Source organism: Ranitomeya imitator, chromosome 5, assembly GCF_032444005.1.
Source record: "Ranitomeya imitator isolate aRanImi1 chromosome 5, aRanImi1.pri, whole genome shotgun sequence".
Taxonomy (NCBI): domain Eukaryota; kingdom Metazoa; phylum Chordata; class Amphibia; order Anura; family Dendrobatidae; genus Ranitomeya; species Ranitomeya imitator.
The window spans coordinates 577,924,948-577,937,991 of record NC_091286.1 but is presented as its reverse complement, the minus strand read 5'-3'; the positions used below and the strand labels follow the sequence as shown (position 1 = coordinate 577,937,991).

Genomic DNA, 13,044 nt, shown 5'->3' with positions numbered 1-13,044 from the left:
CTTGCAGACACGGTGTTTCAGGTTATTGGCCCTCGTCAGTGCAAAGTATGAGAACTGATTTGGCTAGGTGAGAGGATCTAGACTGGAGTGACATACCAGCTCTGGCTTGTCAAGGTAAAGAGGTTTATTTGCCATGCAATGCTCCTCTGGGACATTTTTTGTTACACACAATTTAACTGTGTAAAATGTAGAAATCTTGGTAAACTCAGTGAAAAGAAATATAATAGGCAGATTTACAGGGTGCATGGATGCATGGACAAATGGATAAAGATAGATAGATAGATAGATAGATAGATAGATAGATAGATAGATAGATAGATAGATAGATAGAGCAAAAAGATTTGAAGGACCTGACTACAATGCAAATGTCTTATTCAGAAGTGCCTGATTAGTAGACCGGGAGTGACAGAGTGACGTCACGTATGCATTGTGCTGCATCGATGACGTTGCGAAGAGCCTACTAATCAGAAGAGGCGTTGGGGGGTGCTGGCAGGTAAAAGGATGTTTGCAGGACTCTGGTCCAGTCAGGTCCTGTCAATCTTTTTATCAACTCCTTGATAGATGATAGCTAGATAGATAAAAGGGTCTATTTATCTAACTACAGTGGGTACAGAAAGTATTCAGACCCCTTTACGTTTTTCACTCTTTGTTTCATTGCAGGAAAAGGAAAACTGAAATATCACATTATTATTATTATTATTATTTATTATTATAGCGCCATTTATTCCATGGCGCTTTACATGTGAGGAGGGGTATGCATAATAAAACAAGTACAATAATCTTTAACAATACAAGTCACAACTGGTACAGGAGGAGAGAGGACCCTGCCCGCGAGGGCTCACAATCTACAAGGGATGGGTGAGGATACAGTAGGTGAGGGTAGAGCTGGCTGTGCAGCGGTTTGGTCAATCGGTGGTTACTGCAGGTTGTAGGCTTGTCGGAAGAGGTGGGTCTTCAGGTTCTATGGTTCACATGGTCATAAGTATTCAGACCTTTTACTCAGGTACTCATATTTAAGTCACATGCTGTCCATTCCCTTGTGATCCTCCTTGAGATGGTTTTACTCCTTCATTGAAGTCCAGCTGTGTTTAATTAAACTGATAGGACTTAATAATAATAATAATAATTTTATTTATATAGCGCTAACATATTCCGCAGCGCTTTACAAATTATAGAGGGGACTTGTACAGACAATAGACATTACAGCATAACAGAAATCACAGTTCAAAATAGATACCAAGAGGAATGAGGGTCCTGCTCGCAAGCTTACAAACTATGAGGAAAAGGGGAGACACGAGAGGTGGATGGTAACAATTGCTTTCATTGTTCGGACAGCCATCATAGTGTAAGGCTCGGGTGTTCATGTAAAGCTGCATGAACCAGTTAACTGCCTAAGTATGTAACAGTACAGACACAGAGGGCTAATAACTGCATAAAGTGTATGAGAACATGATACGAGGAACTTTTTTTTTTTATGATAGGCCACACCAGGATCATTAGGTTAATGTGCTGAGGCGGTAGGCCAATCTGAACAAATGAGTTTTTAGGGCACGCTTAAAACTGTGTGGATTGGGGATTAATCGTATTAACCTGGGTAGTGCATTCCAAAGAATCGGCGCAGCACGTGTAAAGTCTTGGAGATGGGAGTGGGAGGTTCTGATTATTGAGGATGCTAACCTGAGGTCATCAGCGGAGCGGAGGGCACGGGTAGGGTGGTAGACTGAGACCAGAGAGGAGATGTAGGGTGGTGCTGAGCCATGGAGTGCTTTGTGGATGAGGGTAGTAGTTTTGTATTGGATTCTGGAGTGGATGGGTAGCCAGTGTAATGACTGGCACAAGGTAGAGGCATCGATTTGGACTTGATCATCGGACTTGATTTGGAAAGGCACACATCTGTCTATATAAGACCTCACAGCTCACAGTGCATGTCACACCAAATGAAAGCCCACATATAGTTTGCTAAAAAAACACATGAAGGGCTCACAGACTATGAGAAATAAAATTCTCTGATCTGATGAGATGAAGATAGACCTTTTTGGTGATAATTCTAAGTGGTATGTATGGAGAAAACCAGGCACTGCTCATCACCTGCCCAATACAATCCCAACAGTGAAACATGGCAGCATCATGCTATGGGGGTGATTTTCAGCTGCAGGGACAGGACGACTGGTTGCTATTGAAGGAAACATGAATGTGGCCAAGTACGGAGATATCCTGGATGAAAACCTCTTCTTCTGGACCTCCGACTTGGCCGAAGGTTCACCTTCCAGCAAGACAATGACCCTAAACACACAGCTAAAATAACAAAGGAGTGGCTTCAGAACAACTCTGTGACCATTCTTGACTGGCCCAGCCAGAGCCCTGACCTAAACCCAATTGAGCATCTCTGGAGAGACCTGAAAATGGCTGTCCACCAACGTTCACCATCCAACCTGACGGAACTGGAGAGGATCTGCAAGGAAGAATGGCAGAGGATCCCCAAATCCAGATGTGGGAAACTTGTTGCATCATTCCAAAGAAGACCCATGGCTGTGCTAGCTCAAAAGGAGCTTCTACTCAATACTGAGCAAAGGGTCAGAATACTTATGACCATGTGATATTTCAGTTTTTCTTTTTTTTCATAAATTTGCAAACATTTCGACCTTTCTGTTTTTTTCAGTCAAGATGGTATGCAGAGTCTACATTAATGAGAAAAAATGAACTGTTTTGAATTTACCAAATGGCTGCAATGAAACAAAGAGTGAAAAATTTAAAGAGGTCTGAATACTTCCGTACCCACTGTACGTCTCCATCAATCCGTCTATCATCTATTTCTTTTTTATTATTATTTTAAAAAGACTGTCCACAAGTAATATGCTGAAGAAGTATGTTTTCCGAGCCTTTGATACTTGTCTATTGATGACCAATCCTTAGGATAGGTTATCAATATCAGTTTAGTGGGAGTACGGCTATCCGCTCCCCAACCAAACAGCTGACTTCAGGTTCTGCGCTGTGAGTGGTACAGCTCATTACATTGTGCTGTGATTTTCAGAAGTCCTGCAAGTCCTCTCCCATTAAAGGGAATGGGACAGAGCTTGCAGTACCATTCATGACCACTATGCAGTGTATTTAGTCTAGTCAATTATGATTCTTTCCAATCACCTTCAGTCAACTGATCAAGGATGATGTGAAGACTTGATGTGAAGACTGAAGAGTCATACTCCCACTGATCTGACATATACCAAGGATAGGATGTAATCTTGTACCGTACACACTTTGCACCTACTTGTTGGATCTCTGGAGGAACCTGCTCACACTTCTTGTTAGATAATCCACTCAACAACACAATCTCATTCTCTGCCAGTTCTTGTGATCGCATGGAGTTTATCAACTTTAGTAGGTCTGGAGACACTTCATCCAACTTCTAAAATTCAAAGAATTTGTGGTTTAGGTACATAAAAAAGTAGAAGATTCCTTTGAATTAGTAAGAGTTACGATAATATATAGTGCTAACCATTTCATTTCTCAACACGATTGACTAATTTTGTACGTATTGTAATGTTATATTGGGCGCAACAGAAGAAAAAGAAATTCTGAGAATTTTTTTCTATTTTAGTTTGGGCTTTCACAAAAGATCATGAGGTCCAGACAGCATTTTGGTCTGTATGGTGGCACCAGGGCAATTTTTTGTTCTGTCTGATGAAGCCCCAGTAGAAAAAATTTCAGAATCTTCGTACCATCCATGTACAAAATCTTATACAAGACAAAAAGTTAAACAAAAAAGTTTTAGCATGACATCATTTTAGTTGACTTGCACTAGGTTTCTGGTGATACATTTTTTTTTCAAATTTTGGTACATCTGTTATGAGACCAAAAAAAGTACAAATTGTTGTTTTTCTGACAGTGTCATCAGCTACAGGCATAGCTTAGCCATTGCCTGTTACTTTCAATGCCTGAACCTAGCTTTGTAGCACAAATCTATACCTAGATTTGCTATTCCGGGGCATGCAGGAAAAATGATACAACAAATTTAGGACTATGCCTCCTATTACATTAGTTGCATAACACAGTATATGTGTTAGGGCTAGCGGAACGCACCAAATAATAAGATAGAATAAGGTGCGTTCGCAGCCCGAGGTCCGCCGTGCAGAGATGACGGACTATATGGCTGTACAATGTGAATACACACACGGGTTAACTTCACCCTGTGTGAAGGAAGCGAACCCTGTTGCGTCACAGGGCCTCAGTACCACGCGTAACAAAACTAATAATTAAATAGCACGAGAGTGCCAACTGTGCTGTACTGGCGGATGCCACTAACCACCCAGACTTGGGTTAAAGAAGCGCTCTAATGTCACGTGGCGCCATATTGGCGGTCACAGCAGTAGGCGCTGTTTCGTGTATTAACACTGTGAGTTCAGCCGGGCGCTAGATTGCAGCCATACACCTTACGCGAACAGTCATACATAAGGGATGGGTTTTTTAAGGAACGACTTGCACTCATCAACACACACATGATTACAATTGTATACTAGCGCATGGCCGTGCGGTCATGCGAAGTTTATATAGCTTCAGCACGTTCAGGACCTTCCAATAAAGGACCAATGGGAAGCTGCCACAGAAGTTTAGCACCTTCAGGACCTTCCTGGAGGACCAATGGGGTCTGCTGCAGTATCTGAGCATGTGACCCTCGATCTCCAATGGGAGATCTTGCCCTGGGCATGCTCAGAAGGGGAAAAGCAGGACTTAGTCGCAAAAGCGTCTGCTCGCCGCTGTCCAGCACTGACTTCAATGGCAGAAGCAGGAAAAGCAGCAGTAACCCTATGCACAGAGTGAGACTGAGCAAGACGCTGGGACCGACGTCTCCGCTGAGCAGACTCCACTGCGGCTGGAGAAGAATGGGAGACCGCAACAGAGATGGTTCGAAATTCCCCCTGTGCAGAGGCGGGAACTCGACACCTAACATGGCCCCCCTCCTTGGACCTCACTATGTTCGAAGGCAGCAATGAGCTGTGGAGCTCGAATGTGTTCAGCAGGCTCCCTGGACCTGTCCTCTGGGCCATAACCCTTCCAATCCACCAAATAGAATTTTTTGCCACGTACCACCTTGCACCCCAAAATAGCGTTCACCTCGTAATCATCCGTAGATGAACCCGATGTCCCGGCAGATGACTCGGAAAACCAGGACATGTATACGGGTTTCAAGAGGGACACATGAAAGGTTTCGGTGATACCCAAGCGTGGAGAAAGGGCCAGACGGTAGACCACAGGGTTAACGTGTTCGAGGACCTTGAAGGGACCCAATTAGCGAGGTGCAAACTTAGTGGACTCAACACGCAGCCTGATGTTACGGGTGGAGAGCCACACTAAGTCGCCAGGAGCAAAGGTCGGAGCGGGGCGCCGATGAGCATTGGCGGAGGACCTCATTCTCTCCTTGGAGGCCCGAATGGCATCCTGAGTGCAGTCCTAAATGTCCTGTGCCTCCACAGCCCAGTCTGCCACCCTGGAGTCATCGGAAGACACGGTCATGGGCACAGGGACACGCGGATGCTGACCGTAATTTAGGAGGAATGGAGTCTGACCGGTGGAGTCAGCTACGGCGTTGTTAAGCGCAAACTCTGCCCACGGTAGCAAGGATGCCCAGTCATCCTGCCTGGCAGAAACAAAATGTCGTAAATATGTGACCAGGGTCTGGTTGGCCCTCTCTACCAACCCATTCGTCTCGGGATGATATGCCGAAGAGAGATTTAACTCCATATTGAGTAGACGACAGAGCTCTCTCCAGAATCGAGATGCAAACTGGGGACCCCGGTCACTAACAATTTTGTCTGGCATACCGTGTAGGCGAAAGATATGTTTGATGAACAACACAGCCAGAGCCCGTGCAGAAGGTAGCCGTGGAAGAGGCACCAAGTGCACCATTTTGGAAAAATGGTCGGTGATCACCCAGATAATGGTGCAGTTACGAGACTTGGGTAAGCCCACAACAAAATCCATCCCGACCATCTCCCAGGGCCTGTCCGCCACCGGCATGGGGTAAAGCAACCCAGCTGGCCGTTGCCGAGGAGACTTGTTCTTGGCGCAGGAGACACATGCCCGAACATAGTCTGCGACGTCTCAAGCCATATGCGGCCACCAGTACGTCCTCGCCAAGAGCTCAGATGTCCTCTTGGTCCCAAAGTGTCCACCCACCATGGACGAGTGAGCCCAAGAGAGAACCTCCGGTCGCAAATTAGATGGAACGAAAGTCTTGCCCGGGGCACAGACTCTAGTGAAACCGGAGCCACCGTTCTCAGGCTCTCTAAAGGAACAATAAGCCGAGGCTCCTCCTCCTCCTCCTAAGATGATACTACTGAGCGAGAGAGAGCGTCGGCACGAATGTTCTTCTCCCCGGAAAGAAAATGGAGGGTGAAATGGAACTGGGAGAAGAACAGGGATCATCTAGCCTGACGAGAATTCAGCCGCTGGGCTGTCTGCAAATACACCAAGTTCTTGTGGTCTGTGAACACATGGAAGGGAAAGCGAGCTCCCTCCAGAAGATGTCTCCACTCTGAGAAAGCCAACTTCATAGCTAGCAACTCCCTGTCCCCGATGGAATAATTCCTCTCCGCTGGTGAAAAGGTCTTAGAGAAGAAGCAAGGATGCTTCCGACCTTGAGCATCCTTTTGGAAGAGGACTGCTCCAGCACCAATGAATGAGGCATCCACCTCCATAATAAATGATCTATCTACATCGGGGTGATGCAGGATGGGAGCGCTAGCGAAGTGTGACTTAATCAAGAGAAAGGCCTTGGAGACCTCCTCCGACCACACCTTGGGATTTTCCCCCTTCTTGGTGAGGGCAACCAAGGGAGCTACCAAAGTTGAGAAGTGGGGAATGAACTGGCGATAGTAATTAATGACCCCATAAAGCGCTGCACCGCGTTGAGAGAATGGGATTCCTGCCAGTCCATCACAGCCTGTAGCTTGGCTGGATCCATAGCCAATCCCTGGGCTGAGATGATATAGCCAAGGAAAGGCAAGGACTCCTGCTCAAACACACACTTCTCCAACTTGGCATAGAGGGAGTTAGCCCATAGGAGATCGAAGACCCTGCAAACATCTCTCCGGTGGGAGTCTATATCTGGAGAGTAGATGAGAATATCATCCAGATAAACTACGACCGATGTGGAAAGCATATCCCGGAAGATGTCGTTTACAAAGTCTTGGAAAACGGCTAGGGCATTACAGAGCCCGAAGGGCATCACCAGATATTCATAGTGCCCATCCCTGGTGTTAAAAGCCGTCTTCCATTTGTCCCCCTCACGGATGCGAATCAAGTTTTAAGCACCCCGCAGATCTAATTTAGTAAATACCCTTGCTCCCCGTAGCCTATCAAAAAGCTCAGATATCAGGGGCAAAGGATACTTATTCTTAACGGTGATGGCGTTAAGACCCCTATAATCTATGCATGGATGTAGTTCCCCATTCTTCTTCTGCACGAAAAAGAACCCTGCCCCAGCAGGTGACACTGACTTCCTGATGAACCCTCTTGCCAGATTCTCTTGAATGTACTGAGACATTGCCTCTGTCTCCGGGAGAGATAACGGATAGACTCGACCCCGGGGAGGCTCAGCACCAGGCAAGAGATCAATAGGACAGTCATAGGGGCGATGGGGCGGAAGGGTCTCCGCCGCCTTTTTGAAGAACACATCCGCATAGGACCAATATTGCTTGGGGAGAGAGGATAGATCTGCGGATACCTCTGTAGTAGCACCCTGAACGCACACCCTCTGACACCTACCCCCACAAGATTCACCCCATCCCAGAATTCTGCCTGAGGACCACTCGATATGAGGAGAGTGGTACCGTAGCCAAGGTATCCCCAACAGAACCTCATCAATTCCCTCAGGAATGACGAGCAGAGATATAATCTCCTGATGGGATGGTGACATGGACAGAGTAAAAGGGATGGTCTGGTGTGTTATCTGTGAGGGCAGTGTCGCCCCATTCACCACTCGTACCGTTACTGGTTGAGCTAACATAACCAGGGGTATTGCGTGACGTTGCGCGAAGGCAGAAGACATAAAATTGCCCTCCACCCCAGAATCCACGCAGAGCTCTACCGAGTGAGTGAATGAGCCTATTGTTATTGTCCCCTTAAAGGACAATTTGGAGGCAAACGTCGCCGTGTCTAGTGTACCTCCCCCTACTACCACTAGACGCTGACGTTTCCTCGAACGCTGGAGACATCTGGTGGCAAGATGTCCTGACTGCTGGAAAAAATGACAAACCTGGAGTGCACGAGCGGTCCGGGACTTAGATCCCGCACATGACACTTCCATGGCCTCATGTGACTCAGGGGCCTGGACTGGAGATTCCAAAGGTTTGGTGAAGGTGGGAGCCAGCCGAAACATCTGCCTACACTGGGCTCGCTCTAACCTCCGCTCGTGAAAACGGAGGTCAATACGAGTGGACACTGCTATTAACTCCTCCAGTGTGGCGAGAATCTCCCTAGTGGCCAGGGCGTCCTTCACGTGGTCAGCCAGCCCCCTCCAAAATATCGGAATTAGGGCTTTATCCGACCACTCCAGCTCAGATGCTAGGGTGCGGAAGTGGACGGCAAAATGGCTGACCAAGGACGAGCCCTGAGTCAATGCCAACAGTTGGAGCGCTGTATCATGGGTGACACGAGGTCCTAAAAAGACCTGTTTCAGAGTGCTCAAGAACAACGAAACACTCTGCACCACATGATCGCCACGCTCGCACAGCGGCGTAGCCCACTCTAACACCCTGTCCGACAGGAGAGACAATAAATCCCACCTTGGCCCACTCTGTAGGGAAATGAGAGGCCAGAAGCTCGAGATGTATAAAGCACTGACTCACGAAACCCCTACAAGACTTACTATCATCAGAAAATTTTTCTGGCAGCGGGAAGCGAGATAGAGTCGGTACAGGGGTGGCAGTGGACAAGGTGGCTGCAGCCACGCTAGCAGCCTGAACAGCAACTGCGGTTACATCCACAGCTGAGGTTGTGCACTTGAGAGCCGCCAACCTACCCTCCAGCTGCTGGATGTGCCGCAAGGATTGCTGTTTGTCTGTCATTACTAGCCAGACCCTGGCGCTAGTATAATGTTAGGGCTAGCGGAACACACCAAATAATAAGATAGAATAAGGTGCGTTCGCAGCTCGGGGTCCACCGTGCAGAGATGTAATCTGCTGCCAAGTAATGACGGACTATATGGCGGTACAATGTGAATACACACACGGGTTAACTTCACCCTGTGTGAAGGAAGCGAACCCTGTTGCGTCACAGGGCCTCAGTACAGCACGTAAGAAAACTAATAATTAAATAGCACGAGAGTGCGAACTGTGCCGTACTGGCGGACGCCACTAACCACCCAGACTTGGGTTAAAGAAGCACTCTAATGGCGCGTGGCGCAGTACTGGCGGTCACAGCAGTAGGCGCTGTTTTGTGTGTTAACGATGTGAGTTCAGCCAGGCACTAGATTGCAGCCATACACCTTAAGCGAACAGTCATACACAACGGATGGGTTTTTTAAGGAACGACTTGCACTCATCAACACACACATGATTACAATTGTATACTAGCGCATGGCCGTGCGGTCATGCGAAGTTTATATAGCTGCAGCACATTCAGGACCTTCCAATAAAGGACCAATGGGAAGCTGCCACAGAAGTTTAGCACCTTCAGGACCTTCCTGGAGGACCAATGGGATCTGCTGCAGTATCTGAGCATGTGACCCTCGATCTCCAATGGGAGATCTTGCCCTGGGCATGCTCAGAAGGGGAAAAGCAGGACTTAGTCCCAAAAGCGTCTGCTCGCCGCTGCCCAGCACTGACTTCAATGGCAGAAGCAGGAAAAGCAGCAGTAACCCTATGCACAGAGTGAGACTGAGCAAGATGCTGGGACCGACATCTCCGCTGAGCAGACTCCACTGAGGTTGGAGAAGAATGGGAGACTGCAGCAGAGATGGTTCAAGATTACCCCTGTGCAGAGGCAGGAACTCGACACCTAACAATATGCATTTTGATAAGGCTCTGGCTTTGGACCTGTTAATATGGTAAATATCAGTTGCCAATACAAGTCATAAGCATGAGTGGTGGTGTCACCACATAATGCAAATTTTCAACTATATATCCTATTAGAAGGCTCTTCCCAGGCCATACATGTTGCTATATTAAGGAATGTAAGTTATCAAAGAACACTATTGAATGTTTGTTAATGTAATGCAGTGTGTATGGAGAATGTGACTTACCTTTCGTAAACCTTCATAGCTTGAATTCTCTTTTAGACTGACAAAACAGATCTAGAAAAAAAATAAGTCACTTTATAATTTTCCTGTAGTCAGAGATAAATACAATAACTAAACCTGTTTCTTTACCGAAATAAACTATGTATCTATTTATTTATAAGCAATGCATAATAAATAAAATAAATAAATCTATATATTTATCTATCATTACCTTAAAAAATGTTTTTACTGTTTCAAGGGATATTGTTATATTTGACTATAAATAAAGTTGTTGTGATGTTCTCTATTGCTGGGTTGTGTGCTTCTGCTTGTAAAAGCAGACAGGGAGAACCTTATCACAAGCAGAAGGCAGGGTGATGCTGAATCTCTGGAGTATGAGTTTTCTTAAACATCAGAGCTGAGCATGTCTAGAGTCAGTGTGGCATCATAGGAAATCAAGTTTATATTATTGTAACCGTATCAAATTAGAAGAGGAAATCAACATGGCAAACAACCTAGAAATGGCACATCAACTAACACAGATATACACAAACCATGAACAGCCTCTGAGAGCATGAGAATATTAAAGCGATAGTTCCACCAATGTGGAAGGCTGTTAATATACATTATTTATCACTGCAGTGGTGTTGGACAGGCAATGTAGTACATGGTCAGCCATTTAAAAGAAAAGTAATTTCTTTTAGGGTTACAGTGTTAGTACTTTGCTGGGATTTAAGAGGTCAGACCTCTTGTAATCAACTGATCACTGGGCCGCTTTAGCTAAATAGGATTTGTATTGATGAGACATCACCTTTGAGTTTCTATAAAATACATATCATTTACACACTAACTTCAGCTCTTTAGCTTAATCTGTTATTCCTTTTCCATATGATGTGTTACCTGTTGTAGAACAGTGTTTATTAGACGTCAGTGGCAGCGACTGAACTATTTAATCACATACATTAAATCCTTGAATTGAAATAAATTCTTCTGCTGTCATACATCATGCTCTGTATTGTTACACGTTGAAAGCCTGCCTGTGTTTCTCTCCGCGTTTACCACACTGTATTTTCTTAACCAGCGCATAATTATGTAAAGGTTTTTGTGTTTTGATCACAATTGTAAAAGCTCAGTAAGGCGGCTGTTTGTTTAAAGTCTTAAGTCTGAACTCCCCACTCAGCGCAGAAATGTGACATAGGCTCACAGCTTCACATACAACCTAGCACAAAAATAATTACTGCATTTCAACATGAACAAGAGAAAAAAAAGTTGCAACTAAGATATAAAAATATAGAAAAACTAAAAAGAAACTATAAAAAATAATTTTAAATACTTGTTATGATTTTATCAACAATAGTAACCTCCATAAGGCTGGTTTCACATTTGCGTTTAAAAATGCAGCGTTTTAAACGCAAACGCATTTGGTGAAAAAACGCATTTAAATGTGTTTAAACGCTGCGTTTTTTAGACGCATGCGTTTTTGCATGTTTTATTACAAATGCGGCGTTTTGACGCGTTTACATGCGTTTTTTCCTGCGTTTGCGTTTTTGAAACGCATGATGAGAAGTGTGTGACAGCTGCCAATCATCAAAATCAACAAGAAAACCCACTATAAACAGAAATAGCTAGGGTTAGGGTTAGGATCCCTAGTAACACTAGGGATCCTAACCCTAACCCAAACCCTAACCCTTACCCTAACCCTAAGGGATCCTAACCCTAACCCAAACCCTAACCCTAACCCTAAGAGATCCTAACCCTAAGGGACCCTAACCCTAACCCTAAAACGCAGCGGCAAAAAACGCAAATGTGAAACCAGCCTTAGTCTTTTGCAAACCTCAGGGCTATAAAAGAAACCCATTCTCTTTATTGAGACTGCTTCATTAAGTAAATACCTATATTATTTCACACCTTTGTCTAAGTCCCAGCCCATAACGGCTGACACCTCAAAAGTTCATTCTTTAAGCTTCTTTGAGGCTGAGGTGGACGTACCACTGGCCAAAAACATAAGAGGTTACATTAGGTTGAATCCGCCTTAACTGGCTGAGGATCACATGTGTGAACACCTCCAACTCACTCGCAATGGTAGAAGTCGGGCAGAAGAAGGATAAAGCATATGAAATTGTAGATCAGTGAATATTATTATGTTTTTTAGGACCGGATGGTTTAAAATAATTAACAGAGGCATGATCATCTTCCATCACCCAACCAGATCCAGCGCAGGTCTAGTCGGGCTCCAAATGTAGTGACTACTCTGTTTGGAAGTTAGAGGACTGATGCAGCTTGTGACTGGCAGCAGCGGTCAGGTGACTAGGTTATCTTGTCATTGGATGTTTGTTTGATGACATTCTCTTCTAGTCACATGACCGATTCATGAATGTTGAAAAAACATGGACATGTGAATAGCAGCATAGATTATACTGGGTATCTCCACCTCTACATCATGGCCCTGCAATCTCAACAAATGTATAAAGAGCCAGTTAGCTACGACTCAGCTTTATGTTGCAACTCGCGTACGAGCTTGGATGAAGAGTAGATCGCCAGTATTTTAACTGTGCACTTACAAGTAAATTACCTGCTCTTTGCGGGGTTAAATCACTTAAATTAGAGTTCTAAGGATTCTTGAAAGTCATGAAAAGGTCAAACCATTGCATTCTGCAGAAGATATAAAATATAAGAGCTTCCAAGAAGATAGAAAGCAATTCATTTACAAGAGCAGCCCTGGTAATTTATTTTGTAAATGATTGTGCTCTCTGGTTTAGGAAACGTCTGCATCAGGAGATGGGCCATCTGCTATTCTACCTAGAGCATCCGTGTAATGTTGCCATCTCGGC

General features: G+C 45.1%; 1 protein-coding gene across 1 annotated transcript in view; it reads right to left on the bottom strand.

Annotated features, from left to right (window-relative positions):
- SPHKAP (SPHK1 interactor, AKAP domain containing) overlaps window positions 1-13,044 on the bottom strand; it is a 500,233-nt gene that overhangs the window by 126,851 nt on the left and 360,338 nt on the right. Inside the window, exons 4-5 of the mRNA XM_069727823.1 lie at window positions 10,238-10,288; window positions 3,266-3,403 (exon numbers count right to left, since the gene is read on the bottom strand). Coding sequence (XP_069583924.1) covers window positions 3,266-3,403; window positions 10,238-10,288 — 189 coding nt within the window. The remainder of the gene's footprint in view (window positions 1-3,265; window positions 3,404-10,237; window positions 10,289-13,044) is intronic.